This window comes from Lithobates pipiens, unplaced genomic scaffold, assembly GCF_037356315.1.
Source record: "Lithobates pipiens isolate NorthernLeopardFrog02 unplaced genomic scaffold, aLitPip1_a1.2 Scaffold_19, whole genome shotgun sequence".
In the NCBI taxonomy this organism is placed as follows: domain Eukaryota; kingdom Metazoa; phylum Chordata; class Amphibia; order Anura; family Ranidae; genus Lithobates; species Lithobates pipiens.
This window is the reverse complement of record NW_027507764.1, coordinates 357,795,894-357,812,376: the sequence shown is the minus strand read 5'-3', so window position 1 is coordinate 357,812,376 and position 16,483 is coordinate 357,795,894. Positions and strand designations below refer to the sequence as shown.

Sequence of the window (16,483 nt, the reverse complement as noted above, 5' to 3'; positions counted from 1 at the left end):
ACACCTGCCATTGAACGGAGTGTAACTTACACATTTAATGCTAAAGGCGTCTGTTATGTTGGAATGCATATTTTTCTCTAAATAATAAAAAAAAAAGCTGTTTATACTTACAGTGAAATAATTTAACTTTTTTTTTTTTTTCCACCATTGCGTATAGTTTATATACTGTTTTTGCGTGTGTTTGCAAAATGTGGGCCGGTCTGGATATAGTCCAGGGCCAAATTTTTGTCCCAGTCCAGCCCTGGATAAGTGGATGCAATGGTGCGATGGTTCAGGGGTAGGATTAGTGGCAGCAGTGGTGGTGGTGGGATGGGATCAGTGGTAGTGGTGGGGGTAAGATGGGATGAGTGGCAGCAGTGGTGGGGGGATGGGATGAGTGGCGGCATTGGTAAGCGGGATGGGATCAATGGCAAGGGTGGTGGGGATGGGATAAATGACAGGGGTGGTGGGGATGGGATCAATGGCAGGGCTGGTGGGAATGGGATCAGTGGCAGCAGTGGTGGGGGATGGGATCAGCGGCAGCAGTGGTGGGGGGATGGGATCAGTGGCAGCAGTAGTGGGGGAATGGGATCAGTGGCAGCAGTGGTGGGGGGTAATGGGATCAGTGGCAGTGGTGTTGGGAGTGATAGAATCAGTGGTGGTGATGGAGGGAGGTGTGATCAGTGGCAGAGGGATGGTGACAATGGCACTCACTTGCTTTCAGTATCAGTGTATTCCCTCTCTTTGCTCAGTGCTCTCTCAGCCTGGCTTCATGTGCCTCCAGTAACGCCTCTCCCGATATGGGGTCTCTGTCTCCACATCTCCTCAGAAAGGGAAGAGCTCCTCCCCTTCACTATACTTGGCCCGTCAGCTGATTAGAGAAAAAGCTGGTGGTGCACTGTGCCAGTGACAGTGAGTACTCAGCCACAGTGTACTACTATGCCGTGACTCCGGTGGGCAGCGGCAGCGGTGTCCCCCACAGTGTACTACTATGTCCCAATCATTACCTCCAACTAGGACCTGTGAGCGATGTTGGGTGGGCCCCCCACATTGTACTAGTATGTCCCAATGCAATCATTGCCTCTAACTAGAACCGGAATAGAGTCAAAAGGGTTGAATTACTAAAGGGAAAAAGACTGTGCACTTTGCAAAGTGCAGTTGCACTCTGCAAGAGCAGTTGCTCCAGAGCTTAGTAAATGAGAAGAAAGTCTGCTGACCTCCGTCATCCAATCATGTGCAAGCAAAAATGCTGTTTTTTTTTCTATTTTTCTTCTATTTTTCTTGCACATGATTGGGTACTACTGTTCTCAGTAGCAGCAGCTGTTACTGTTCTTTACCTTCACAGTTCCAACAGACAGATGCTCAAGCCAGTATCTGATGGCTCTGAAGGAGAGACTACTCAGAAGGTTTTTTTTTTCCCAGAATCAGCTGTCTGCAGGCAATGTGATAAATATCATATATATAAGTAAGTGTTTGGTGCTGTATCCAAAAAACAAAAAAAAAGTTGATGGATACTTCAATCCACGCCACTGTTCATTAATTAAAAAATATTGAATCATAGAAGTTTAAAAAAAGTGTGCACACCATACAGTAATAAAAAATACTGCCTGTGGTGTGTTTATGTGCTATTATTATTGCCTTATTATGACCTTTCTGTGAATTATTTAAAACGACAGTGAGCAAAATTATAAACGCAACACTTTTATGTTTGCCCCTATTAATCATGAGCTGAAATCAAAGATCTATAACGTTTTCGATGTACACAAAAGTCCTATTTCTCTCAAATATTGTTCACAAATCTGTCTAAATCTGTGTTAGTGAGCACTTCTCCTTTGCCAAGATAACCCATCCACCTCAAAGGTGTGGCATATCAAGATGCTGATTAGACAGCATGATTATTGCACAGGTGTGCCTTAGGCTGGCCACAACAAAAGGCCACTCTAAAATGTGCAGTTTTATCACACAGCACAATGCCACAGATGTTGCAAGTTTTGAGGGAGCTGACTGCAGGAATGTCCACCAGAGCTGTTGTCCTTGAATTGAATGTTCATTTCTCTACCATAAGCCATCTCTAAAGGCGTTTCAGAGAATTACATCCAACTGGCCACATAACCGCAGACCATGTGTAACCACACCAGCCCAGGACCTCCACATCCAGCATCTTCACCTCCAAGATAGTCTGAGACCAGCCACCGGACAGCTGCTGCAACAATCGGTTTGCATAACCAAAGAATTTCTGCACAAACTGTCAGAAACCATCTCAGGGAAGCTTGTCTGCATGCTTGTTGTCCTCATTGTGGTCTCGACCTGACTGCAGTTTGTCGTCCTATATGACTTGAGTGGGCAAATGCTCACATTCGATGGCGTCTGGCACTTTGGAGAGGTGTTCTCTTCACGGATCTACAGGGCAGATAGCAGACAGCATTTATGGCGTCATGTGGGTGAGCGGTTTGCTGATGTCAACATTGTGGATCGAGTGGCCCATGATGGCAGTGGGGTTATGGTATGGGCAGGCATATGCTATGGACAACGAACACAGGTGCCTTTTATTGATGGTATTTTGAATGCACATAGATACTGTGATGAAATCCTAAGGCCCATTCTTGTGCCATTTATCCACAACCATCACCTCATGGCCCCATGTTGCAAGGATCTGTACACAATTCCTGGAAGCTGAAAACATTCCAGTTCTTGCATGGCCAGTATAATCACCGGACATATCACCCATTGAGCATGTTTGGGATGCTCTGGATCGGCATATTTGACAGCACATTCCAGTTCCCGTCAATATCCAGCAATTTCGCACAGCCATTGAAGAGGAATAGACCAACATTCCACAGGCCACAATCAACAACCTGATCAACTCTATGCGAAGGAGATGTACTGCACTGCGAGAGGCAAATGGTGGTCACACCAGATACTGACAGTTTTCCTGATCCCCCAACCCCCCATATAGAGTAAAACTGCACATTTTAGAGTGGCCTCTTATTGTGGCCAGCCTAAGGTGTCACAGATCAGCTGCGGAGCTGATCTGTGTCTCACCTTTACTGCAGTGGGTCTGCTGGTATCTGTTGTCCACTGTCAGGTGTTCAGCTCTGTGCACTCTGCAGCTATGGGTGTTGCCATCCTTTACCTGTTGCCTGATATATGTTTCCTTCCTGCTACTTCCTGTCCAGCCCCTCATGTGCTTCTCTATTTTAATCCCTTCCTAACTAGCTACCATTGCTTGAGCAACATTTGTTTCTGAAGCTCCCCTGTGTAACCTGTTTTACCTGACTTCTCGTGAACTGATCTTTTGTGTACCGACCCGGCTTGTTCTGATTATGTTGTCTGCAGCCCGCCCTGACCTTGGCTTACTATCTGGCTTTCCTTGCTTCATCCATCCATCCTTGTCTACAGTGTCTTCTGGTACTTCCCTAGCGAGCAGGGTAAACCCGGGAGTCGTGACCTGGGGTCAGCACACAGCTAAGTCCAAACCTTCGTGAAATGGTCCCTGGCGGAACACCGGCTGGCTCTTAGATTCCATGCCCTGGGGGATCCCGTGTCACCTGCTTGCCTGTGGGTTCGCTGTAAGTAGTACCGTGACAGTTTGCTCAAGCCATGAGCGTCTCTGAGAATCGCCCATTGACCGAGGATCAAATGCAACATCTAGTTCAGAGACTTAACTCCCAGCAAGCTTATCAAGAGCAAATAATGCTGGTTCTCCAGGATCTTGCCTCTCGTCTGGATCGTCTGCAACTCGCTGCAACTTCAGCTCCTCCCGTTCCAGCTCCTGTTTCAGTTGCTCCGGTCTTACCTGCGGCACCTGGCAATCCCTGCCTGCATCTGCCGTTGCCACCTCAGTTCTCTCTGGTGATCCTAAGGCTTGTCGGGGCTTCATTAATCAGTGTTCCATCCACTTCGAACTTTTCAGCCACCATTTTCTAACTGATCGCACCAAAGTCGCATATATCATCTCTCTCCTCTCTGATGATGCTTTAGCTTGGGCCTCTCCACTCTGGGAATCACACGCTCCTATCACATCTGACCTCCAGCTCTTTTTGGATGCATTTCGGAAAACATTTGATGAGCCTGGCAGAGTGTCTTTGTCTGCTTGGGCCCTCCTTTGTCTTCATCAGCGAGAAATGACAGTCGCCAATACACAGTTTGATTCCGTACCCTGGCCGCTGAACTCAAATGGAATAATGAGGCCCTTACTGCTACCTTCTGGCAAGGCCTATCTGACCGTGTCAAGGATGAACTCGCTGGACGCACCATTCCCACCACATTGGATGACTTAATCGCATTGAGCATTCAAATTGACATTCGCTTCCAGGAGCAGGCTCTGGAGAAATCCAGATCCAGTCATCCCCCTGCTGGCCGTCCAGCACAGGTAGTCCAAAGATCAGTGCAATCCTCTCCGTCTTCGACCTCTCACGTGTGGGAAGAACCTATGCAGCTTGGGCGAAACCTCCTCACTCCCGAGGAGTGTGGCCGACGCATGGGACTGGGTTTGTGCCTTTACTGTGGCGATAAAGGTCATCTTTTGAACTCCTGTCCAGTCCGTCCGGGAAACTCCAGGGTCTAGGTCACTCGGAGGGAGGTGATCTAGACCGATCAACTCTCTGCATACGTGGATTCTGGTGCTGCCGGGAATTTCATTGAACAATCTTTAGCTTCCGAGTTGGGCATCGCCTTTGTTGCCTTGGCTATACCCCTCTCCGTGACCGCATTAGACGGCTCCTTCTTGCCTAGTCCAATCCGGTTTAAAACAGCTCCTATAGAGTTACGCATTGGGGCTTTGCTCTCTTTCCTAATATTGCCTAAATCCTCCAGTCCCATCATCCTGGGCCTTCCATGGTTGCAGAAACACTCCCTACATCTTGACTGGAATTCTGGACAAGTATTGGCTTGGAGTCCTCCATGCCAACAACAATGTATTTCCAAGGTGCTGCCTCCTCCTTCCATCCCTCTTGCTGAGACCTCCACAACTCCCATGTTGCCTGCCCAATATCAGTCCTTCCGAGATGTTTTCTGCAAAAAGGCCGCTGATCGCCTTCCTCCTCATAGAGACTTTGACTGCTCCATTGAGCTTTTACCTGGGACCTCTCCCCCCCGTGGCCGAGTTTACCCTCTATCTATCCCCGAGATACAAGCCATGTCTGAATACATTCGGGAAAACCTGCAAAAGGCATTCATCAGGAAATCTAACTCACCTGCCGGAGCCGGGTTCTTCTTTGGAGCGAAAAAAGATGGTTCACTCCGCCCATGCATAGACTACAGGGGTCTTAACGCCATCACCGTGAAGAACCGATACCCTCTTCCTTTAATTTCCGAACTCTTTGACAGACTGCGAGGTTCTCATGTCTTTACTAAATTGGATCTTAGAGGGGCCTACAATTTAATAAGAATCCGGGAAGGAGACGAATGGATGACCGCCTTTAACACCAGGGATGGACATTATGAGTATCTTGTGATGCCCTTCGGCTTATGCAATGCCCCAGCGGTCTTCCAAAATTTTGTTAACGAGATCTTTCTGTATGTCTGTGTTATTGTATATCTGGATGATATTCTAATTTTCTCGCCAGACTTACCTACCCATCGTCATCATGTAAAAACTGTGCTACAGCGTCTACGGGACAATTGTCTATATGCAAAATTGGAGAAGTGTCTATTTGAACAAACACAAGTTCCATTTCTGGGCTATATAATCTCGTCACAAGGCCTCCTCATGGACCCAGCCAAACTTCGAGCCATCTCCGAGTGGCCCCAGCCCTCTGGTCTTAAAGCCACCCAACGCTTTTTGGGCTTCACCAATTACTACCGCCAATTCATTCGTAACGACTCCACCTTGGTGGCTCCTATTACATCGCTCACCCCCAAAGGTGTAAATGCTCAGCTCTGGTCCCCTGAAGCCATTGAAGCTTTCCGCAAACTCAAGGCAGCCTTCCTCTCCGCCCCTATTCTTCTACGCCTGGACATTACTAAACCCTCTTCTTTGGAGGTAGATGCCTCTTCTGTAGGAGTCGGTGCCGTCCAACTCCAAGCTCAGCAGGGTAAGTCTCAACCTTGCGGATTCTTTTCCAAGAAGTTTTCTGATGCTGAGAAAAACGATGCCATTGGGGACCGTGAGCTATTCGCTATTAAACTAGCTCTTCAAGAATGGTGACATCTTCCAGAGGGTTCTCCCCATTGTATTACCATCTATACTGATCATAAAAATCTGCAGTATTTACAATCCGCGAAACGCTTGAACCCACGTCAAGCTCGCTGTTCCCTCTTTTTCACCCGCTTCAATTTTAACATTACTTTCTGTCCATGTGCCAAGAACCTTCGAGCCGATGCCTTGTCCAGGTCGTTTGATGTCAATGATTCTGAGAATCACCTAGATCCTGGTCCCATCATTCCTCCGCATCGTATTCTAGCCACCACTCAGCTCCAGTCTACGCAGCCTCCTCCCAGTAAAACTTTTGTAGCCCCTGCACTTCTTCCGAAACTCCTTGCTTGGGCACATGACTCCAAGTTCTCTGGACATCCTGGCATACCTCGTACTTGTGATCTTCTTCTGCGTCATTATTGGTGGCCTTCTCTTCGTAAGGATGTCAAGGAATACATTCAAGCTTGTACGGTTTGTGTACTTTCCAAATCTTCCACGTCCGCCCCTGCTGGGTTGCTTTTGCCCTTACCAGTGTCCGATGTACCTTGGCGTTGTATTGCCATGGATTTTATCTCAGATCTGCCTCCCTCAACAGGTTCTACAGTCATCTGGGTAGTGGTGGATCGGTTCTCCAAAATGTGTCACTTGATTCCTCTCCCAGGCCTACCTTCTGCTCCCAGTCTTGCCACAACTTTCATTAAGGAGATCTTTCGTCTTCATGGGATGCCTTCCCATATCGTCTCTGACAGAGGAGTTCAATTTACTGTCCAGTTTTGGAGAGCCTTGGCCAGCTCCTTTGGGATTAAATTGGATTTTTCATCTGCCTTTCATCCCCAGTCCAATGGGCAAACGGAACGTGTCAATCAAAATGTAGAACGTTTTCTCTGTGCCTTCATTTCAGCCCACCAAGATGACTGGGTGGACCTTTTGCCCTGGGCAGAGTTTGCCTTAAACCATCACGCCAATGCCAGTTCTGGGAAATCTCCTTTCTTCACAGTTTATGGGCAGCATCCATCTGTTCCCTTTCCTGTTCCCATTTCTCCTGTGGTACCAGCAGCAGCTGAGACCCAAAGGTCCTTCAACTCAATCTGGAAAGAAGTCTCTGGGAATCTTCATCTAGCTGCTTCCAGGCATAAAACGGTGGCAGATCGTCATTGGCGTCCAGTTCCTAAGTTCCTGCCTGGCGATAGAGTTTGGCTCTCTACCAAGCACATCCGACTCTGGGTACCCTCAATGAAATTTGCCCCTCGCTTCATTGGTCCATATCCTATTCTCCGCCAGATCAATCCAGTGGCTTTCAAGCTCCGTCTACCCTCTCATCTCAGGATACCCAACACCTTCCATGTCTTCCTGCTCAGGCCACTGGTCCTCAATCGTTTCTCTTGCCATTGTTCTCACCCCGCTCCTGTGGCTGATACCTCGGATCAGTATGAGATTAAAGTAATATTGGATTCCAAGTACTCCCGGGGGAGGCTATTCTATCTCATCGATTGGAAGGGCTATGGTCCGGAGCAGAGGTCTTAGGTCCCTGCCACTGATGTCTCTGCCCCACGTCTGGTGACCAGTTTCCATCAGAAATTTCCCTCCAAGCCAGCCCCCAGACGTGTAGGGAGGCCTCGTAAGAGGGGGGGTACTGTCACAGATCAGCTGCGGAGCTGATCTGTGTCTCACCTTTACTGCAGTGGGTCGGCTGGCATCTGTTGTCAACTGTCAGGTGTTCAGCTCTGTGCACTCTGCGGCTATGGGTGTCGTCGCCCTTCACCTGTTGCCTAATATATGTTTCCTTCCTGCTACTTCCTGTCCAGCTCCTCATGTGCTTCTCTATTTTAATCCCTTCCTAACTAGCTACCATTGCTTGAGCAACGTTTGTTTCTGAAGCTCCCCTGTGTAACCTGTTTTACCTGACTTTTCGTGAACTGATCTTTTGTGTACCGACCCCGCTTGTTCTGATTACGTTGTCTGCTGCCCGCCCTGACCTTGGCTTACTATCTGGCTTTCCTTGCTTCATCCATCCATCCTTGTCTACAGTTTCTTCTGGTATTTCCCTAGCGAGCAGGGTGAACCCGGGGGTCGGGACCTGGGGTCAGCACGCAGCTAAGTCCAAACCTTCTTGAGAGGGTCCCTGGCGGAACACCGGCTGGCTCTTAGATTCCACGCCCTGGGGGATCCCGTGTCACCTGCTCGCCTGTGGGTTCCCTGTAAGTAGTACCGTGACATAAGGCACACCTGTGCAATAATCATGCTGTCTAATCAGCATCTTGATATGCCACACCTGTGAGGTGGATGAATTATCTCGGCAAAGGAAAAGTGCTCACTAACACAGATTTAGGGCCGGTTCATACTATTGCGATGCGAGAACCCTGCGAATCAACTGCAGGTTCCCGCATCGCACCCGACATGCACGGCACTTCACACTGCCATATGCGAACTGCTGGGGAGTGTCATTATACGACACCCCCATTTCAGCTCGCATATCGCACTGCAAACTGACAGTTTGGACATGAATCGGATCGCATATGTGTGAACATACATGTGATCCAATTCTGGTCCGAACAGAAAAAAAGGTCCTGTGCGTGTTTGCACCGAATGCAGTGCAATATCAGCCATACTATCTGTGTGGCTGACATCGCACCGCACAGACATCGCATGTAATGTGAACAGCAGTGCGCTGCGAATTACATGAAATGTCTGCCATCGCAATAGTGTGAACTGGCCCTTAGACAGATTTGTGAACAATATTTGAGAGAAATAGGCATTTTGTGTAAATAGAAAAAGTTGTAGATCTTTGAGTTCAGCTCATGAAAATTAGGGGCAAACACAAGAGTGTTGTGTTTATGATTTTGCTCAGTGTATGTAAATTATTGTTTGCTTGGGTCTTATAATTAAATTCTTAGCTTGTTAATATGTCATTCTGCTTGTTGTATATATCACAGAGTAGTCAGGCACTGAAAAAAATGCCATCCAGCCCTTTCAGTAAAGACAATTGTGTTTGTGTCATTGCGCTGCCTAGAAAATGCCAGCAAATCAATTCAGTTCCTGGCTTTACACATGAATCTAACAATGTAAACTGTTTTGTTCCAGAATCCTGCAATGCGACTGCAGCTGAAGATTGTGGAAAGTGGCGAAAATGTGGACTAGAAGAACATTTGCAAGTAACGAAGCTTGAAACTCTAGGGTGTCTAGAGTTTTTTTCTTTCATTGTACTATGAGTACATTTAAGGTGGATAAAAATCTGCACAGTTTGACAATCATCTTATGAGGCCCACTGATTCTTTGGAATTTCCTGCAGAGTTTCCTGGCAAACACAATGACTGGGCAAGTAGCTGAAGGTACATCTGAGTCTCCAAACCTAAACTCAGATGAGCTGGAATGCAAGATATGTTACAATCGATACAACTTAAGACAGAGAAAACCAAAAGTTTTGGGCTGTTGTCACAGAGTATGTGCCAAATGCCTCTACAAGCTTGTGGACTGTGTGGAGTCTCCACAATGTGTGATCGTATGCCCGTTTTGTAGGTTTGAGACTCGACTACCTGAGGATGAGGTTAGCAGTCTCCCTGATGACAACAATATCTTACTTAATCTTGCATGTGGCGGCAAAGGAAGGTGTTCTGGAGACAATCCTACAGAGTTGCTTCTAACACCAAAACGCCTGTCAACTCTAGTCACTCCATCACACAGTTCTACCAACTGCCTTGTGATCACCATAATGGAAGTCCAGAGGGAAAGTTCTCCATCCCTCAATGCTACTCCTGTGGTAGAATTCTACCGGCCTTCAACGTATGACCCAGTCTCAATGCCTCAGAACTGGACAGTGTGGAACTGTACATCGCTCATCTGCCAAACCTCAGTACGTGTCTTTGTTTGGTTGCTAGGATTACTCTATTTTAGTTCATTGCCTCTGGGGATCTATTTGTTGGTATCAAAAAAGGTAACCCTTGGGGTTGTCTTTGTAAGCCTTGTTCCTTCTAGCCTTGTCATACTTATGGTATATGGCTTCTGCCAGTGTGTATGCCATGAATTTTTGGATTGTATGGCCACGTCTTGACCCATAGAGAGGAAAGCAGGAGAACACAAATACATGCATTATTTACTGTATCAGCTGATTACAGAAGGGGATCCTGCAATCTGTCTAATAGTGCATTTGCAACCGAAATCTTAATTGACCTTCTTACTCTATTGGGCAAGTACAGTACCTGCTAAGCTGAACGTAGCACATTGAAGTCAAATAGAAGAGACATCTCATATTTTAGAAGGGTATTTTTTTGCCATTTTTACCTTTGAATTCAGCAGCTGTACTGCCAGTTTACTTTACTATGGCAAAACCTGTTAAAATTGTTGTTTTAACTGAAGCTTCCTTTGTAAGTTCAGATTGTGTATTAGAAGTGTTAGTAAATTAATTCAAGTTTGTATTTTGAAAGATATTGATTTTTTTTTTAAACTGATGTTGTCAAAAAATATGAGACTGCAATGATAGCAGGGTACACACTATAGTATGACATTATCTAAACTTGTGTGATGTTGATATCAGTAAAATAACTCAGGGAAAATAATGTCCATTCCTAATCTAGGAAGTGTGATATTATTTGCTCTAATTGAATAGAGCTGAGTGAATTGTGGCCTTAGATATGTTCTAAAAATTACCACAAGCAGCAATGATTGTACACCTATCCATAGAATGGAATGGCATCAAGACTAACTATTCAATTCTGTGTGTTTGCTGGAAATCACATCACATATTCACATAAGGGCTTCTACTGGCTTATATAGCGTCCACTAACAAGAATTAGTTCAGACCAACTATTGCAACCATTCATGGTATTATGCTCCATCTGTGGAGCCACCATAGTGCAAAATAATTAAATAATTGGGGAAAACTAGCTTGTTAGATAATTAAACTTTTGTTTCAGTTATTTGGAAGGAAGTGGAGACAAACTACTACTGGAAAGCTCCTTATTGGAGTAACCGAGGGAAATTAGTAATTTGGTATCAACCTACAACTGACATTTAAGGGGTTTTGGCCTTCAGCTGTTTTATTTATTTAATTACATCGGTTTTAAGCAGAGTTGCAATTTGTTACCGACGTCTCAAAAATCGAAATAAAGTTAATTGCACCAATTCTTAACATTTTGCCTTGGTTACATGGCACTAACATCTGAACTGGTTAAAAATCTAGTATCCTATAACTATTTATTTGGGCTACAGAATGCATTGCACACTTTGTGGATATTTATACACTGTTGGTTTAATTCAGTACAGCACCGAAGAGCAATGATGATGTGCTATAATTCACAGTACTCGCATTTCAGTTCAGAACTGTAAAAGATGAATACTGTCTAACTAAAATGGGTTACTAAGCCTTTGGCATTTCTTTACCTTAGTGAACATATGTGTATACTATTTTTCTGTGACCATACTGGGGCTTCCAGCTTCTTTCTTTACACTTTACTGTTAATACTTTTTAGCATTCTCACTGAGCATGCCTATTGAAGAAGCCTGTCTCAGAGTTGTTTTAATGTTAAGCACAAATGACAAATATTCTTAATGAACAATATTGCTTTTTATGCAAAGTATGACTTTATGTTGCTGATACTTGTCATAAAAGCATTAAATAATCCATTATATGGCAATCTTTACACTCAGTTCTGTGTCATTCTAAGTCATTCCTGTGTACAGATTGTTTTTATAGCAACCTGGCACTAGCCCAGAACTATACATTCAGTCATTCATCCTAATCATTTGCTAGATTCCATTGCTGTCTGGATAAATACTTCTGTAGCCAGATGGTTCTGTCTACGCCAATGTGTGAAAATCTTTTTTTTTTTTTTGTAACAGCCATAGCTATAGTCACAGCTTTTTAAATACTATATTTTTAATTTCATGTTACACGGGCTTCAGATGAGAAGAACAAAACATAATTTTATGTCCACGTCTTATAATGCCATTTTAAAAAGGCACAGATTGGGGGATTGGGTTTGGGTTTTGATACTACACAGAAAATGTTTTTCAACCAACATTTGTACCAAAAAAAACATGTATTTCAGATAAAAAGATTGAGCATCCACTTAATGCTAAGCGTGTAAATTCGGTACAGGGTTTGCTATGCTTTTGATTACTCAGATAGGTATTAAAAATACTTGAACTACTATGACAAAAAAAAGTCATATTATTGCAAACAGAACACATTTATTTAAAGAAAAACTAAAAGAAGGCTTGTACACACTGCTTTCTAAGGTCCGGTTCACACTGAGGCAGCGCGACTTACAGCGCGACTGCCTCAGGCGACCCAGACGCGACCGCCGCAGCGACTTGCAAAACGACTTCTGTATAGAAGTCAATGCAAGTTGCCTCAAGTCGCCCCCAAAGTCATACAGGAACCTTTTTCTAAGTCGGAGCGACTTGTGTCGCTCCGATTAGAACGGTTCCATTGTACAGAATGGGACGCTACTTGTCAGGCGGCTAAGTCGCCTGACAAGTCGTCCTAGTGTGAACCGACCCTAACAAAAATGTACTTAAAGCTTAGCAAAAGGCAAAATAATAAATTCAAAAACTGTGCAGAACTTTAGGCGTCAACTAATGCACACAGTGCTATGATAAAAAAAAAAACAAAAAAAAACAAACAGATAGCAAAGTACAATAGCCAATAGGAACTCATCAAATTTGTACACAAAACTGAAAGAGACTGGGTTGATTTAGACTCCTTTCACACTGGACCGTTTTTCAGGCGCTTTAGCATTAAAAAATGCATCTGTAAAAGTGCCTGAAAGAAGCCTCATCTGCAATCCCAATGTGAAAGCCTTGCCATGCAAGGAAGCTGCTTGCAGGACTTTTTGACGCCCTGCCAGCACAGCCCCTCAGTGTGAAAGCACTCGGGCTTTCACATTGGGATTGCAAATGAGGCTTCTTTCAGGGGCTTTACAGGTGATTTTTTTTTTTAACGCTAAAGCGCCTGAAAAACGCCCCAGTGTGAAAGGGGTCTTACTAAAACTGGAGAGTGCAAAATCTGTTGCAACTCTGCTCAGAAACCAATCAGCTTCTAGATTTTTTTTTGTCAATGCTTATTTGAACAAGCTGAAGTTAGAAGCCGATTGGTTACCATGAACAGCTGCACCAGATCTTGCATTCTCCAGTTTTCGTAAATCAACCCCACTGTGTTTTCCAAGCAACAATCAGTTTGTTTTTCTCTTTTTAGTCTAACATCAAAAAAAAAAAAAAACTTGTCACTTCACTTTTTTGAACAAAATAGGGCATAAGGTCACTTTTACCTACAACAAAACTGGGAATTGTTATGAATGTTCCCTAGTACATTTGCATTTTTTGCTGCATTCAACCCTAGCACCATTGTATTTGCCTGGTCAAGGACTTGGGGCTCCCATCCTCAATTTCCCCTTCCTTTAGGTGGTGTTATGCAGTAAGAGTATTTCTGCAATGAACAACTCATGCAATCTTGTGGTAGGAGGAAGGATGATCGCTCAAAGGCCATATACATTCGCAGCCTACTGTATTATAGATATGAGTATACAAGTGGAAAAGACACTCAGCTCATTATAGGTCCTCTACCCGAAAACAGAATAAAAGATATGCACTTTATAGCACCTGCTCTTTGTGCAAACCTTTTTAAAATAATAACGTATATAGATAAGACCATCTGAATTTGAAATAGTTAGATTCATTTTTCATTCTCCAATAAGACATATGAAGTCTTTATGGTGTAATTGTTTGTGAGAATAGCGTTATGTACTAATGGGGTGCTAAATATTTGCAAGTAAATCATCTGGTTTGCCATTACCGCTACTTATTTCAAATACTGATCACCTCCCCTACAAACATGACTGATAACTACTGCTTACATCAATGTCTCTTTTAGTCTGGTCTAAATGTCTCTAGCAGGGTATGCTTGTAGAAACCTGCTTAGAAGCTTCAGGTTGTGTAGAAGCTGAAGCGTTGTCATATGCACTTTAGACTGCATATTCATCAAGTCAACTTCAGTATGTAACCTGTGTACACAAGTTAGACAACTGAGCAAGCCTTTAAATAACAGATATGTGTACTATTGATGCTGATTCACTTTATAACTGAGCAATGAATGTCGTGCCAGATTCATAGAACAACTTTCTCCAAAGGAGCATTATTGAGTTTATAGTAGAAGCCTAGTTCTCAGATGTAGCACAGTTCAGTATAGCACTCATCTGTTTTGTATGTATTGACTTTTTTCTGCACTAGTATGAAATTAGGATCCTGTTTAATGCTGAAGTGTGGTGCTAACATTGAACTTGTGATATGCAGTATGTGATGCAGGTCCAGTGCTAATTGACAATGTGTGTGATGTCTTACAGTCAGTTGTCCTATTTGCAGTTAGGTCTATCTGCTTTTGTGTCTATTCTGTGATTTGTAAAGAATAAAAAAGTATGTATATTACAAGTAACCCAAATGAATGTGTCAAACATTTACATAAAATATCTATTTATTGATCCTTGTTGTGCTTTGTGATATATTTGGATGACTGTGAGCAATGTGTATGTTCAATTTGTTGACTAGAAAATCATTTGTTTCTCCAGCAACTGGCACACGTAATTACTGCAGTTTCCTCTCTCTGGGCTTATACTCACAGGCACATTTATAAAGTGCAATATGCTTGGCAGATCACAAGCACACCACATTGACTAGCATCTGTCAGAATTAATTGCACTGAGAAAATGAACATTGCATTCCTTCTACACACGGGTAAGCTTCAAAGCATGTCAAAGGAGTTGGATCCTGGTTATTTATGTCCTCCGTTGTGTTCAAAGTTGGCTTGTGTGTAGGAGATATGATCATCACCTGTCAAAACTGTCAAGTGGGTCAGGTGCACTTATAGTGTACAAAGTATACCAGGGGTTATTTACTAAAACTGGAGAGTGCAAAATCAGATGCAGTTCTGCATAGAAACCACTCAGCTTCCAAGTTCTATTGCCAAAGCTTAACCACTTAAGCCCCGGACAATTTTGCTGGCTTAAGACCAGAGCACTTTTTGCAATTCGGCACTGCGTTATTTTAGCTGACAATTGCGTGGTCGCGCGACATGGCTCCCAAACAAAATTGGCATCCTTTTTTTCGCACAAATAGAGCTTTCTTTTGGTGGTATTTGATCATCTCTGCGTTTTTTATTTTTTGCGCTATAAACAAAAAAAGAGCGACAATTTTGAAAAAAACACATTATTTTTTAATTTTTGCTATAATAAATATCCCCCAAAAATATATTTAAATTTTTTTTCCTCAGTTTAGGCCAATACGTATTCTTCTACATATTTTTGGTAAAAAAAAAAAATTGTGGCGGACACATAGGACATTTTTGAAACATTTTTGGGATCATTGTCATTCATACAGCAATCAGTGCTATACAAATGCACTAATTCCTGTGTAAATGACACTGGCAGTGAAGGGGTTAACCACTAGGTGGCAGTGTAGAGGTTAAGTGTGTCCTAGGGGCGTGTTTCTAACTGTCGGGGGGTGTGACTGTGTTTTACAGATCACTGATCTCTGCTCCAATCACAGGCAGCAGAGATCAGTGTCACTTGTTGCTAGGCAGAACAGGGCGATGCTGCTTACATTGGCATCTCCCCATTCTTCCTCCCTGTGAGACAATCGCGGGTATCGGGACCCGCGGTCGGACTCACGGGGGTCCCAGCCGGCGGCGTGCACGCGATGGAACGGTGGCAAATTCAAAGGGACGTACCTGTAAGCCCATTTGCCTGTCCGTGCCATTCTGCCAACGTACATCGTCGTGCGCCAGTCGGGAATTGGTTAATTGAACAAGCTGAAGTTAGAAGCTGATTGTACCATGCACAGATTCTGAGTGCTCCAGTTTTACTAAATCGACCTCACCATGTTAAAATGTATTTTGGGAGTAGAAAAATACACCTTTGCGCAGTGGCGCCTAGTGGTGAAATGAAGCCTCATTAGGGATGTTGTTAAAGCTAGCTAAACAAAGAACAACTGTGCATATGAAGAGAACACTGATCCAATACTGTATCATTAGGCATGGTCCACACCTTTCCATTTTGCAATGCACAAAAAAACGTGTGTCATAAAAATATGTTGAATCCAATGAGTCTGTTCACATCTGTGAAGTTTGTTGAAAAAAAATGAGGCATATGTGATTTTCTGTGCATTTGTATGCACTGTCATGTCAAATGGAGTAATAAAACTGTACAATGCACTGTAGTAATAAAACTGTACAATGCACATGTTAAAAAATGCAGTCAAGAGCCAATGCCAGACACACAGCAAGAGTCTTTAGGGTTTAGTTACAATAAATTTGACAATAAAACCTGGAAGTTGATTGGTTTCTATGCAGAGCTGCACCAGATTTTGCACTCTCCTGTTTTA

The 16,483-nt window shown here is 43.8% G+C and overlaps 1 protein-coding gene across 1 annotated transcript in view; it reads left to right on the top strand.

The window, feature by feature from the left end:
- Nucleotides 1-14,586, top strand: part of RNF182 (ring finger protein 182) — a 101,474-nt gene extending 86,888 nt beyond the window's left edge. Inside the window, exon 2 of the mRNA XM_077492222.1 lies at nt 9,197-14,586. Coding sequence (XP_077348348.1) covers nt 9,423-10,163 — 741 coding nt within the window. The 5' untranslated portion in view covers nt 9,197-9,422 and the 3' untranslated portion in view covers nt 10,164-14,586. The remainder of the gene's footprint in view (nt 1-9,196) is intronic.
- Nucleotides 14,587-16,483: the final 1,897 nt, after the last annotated feature.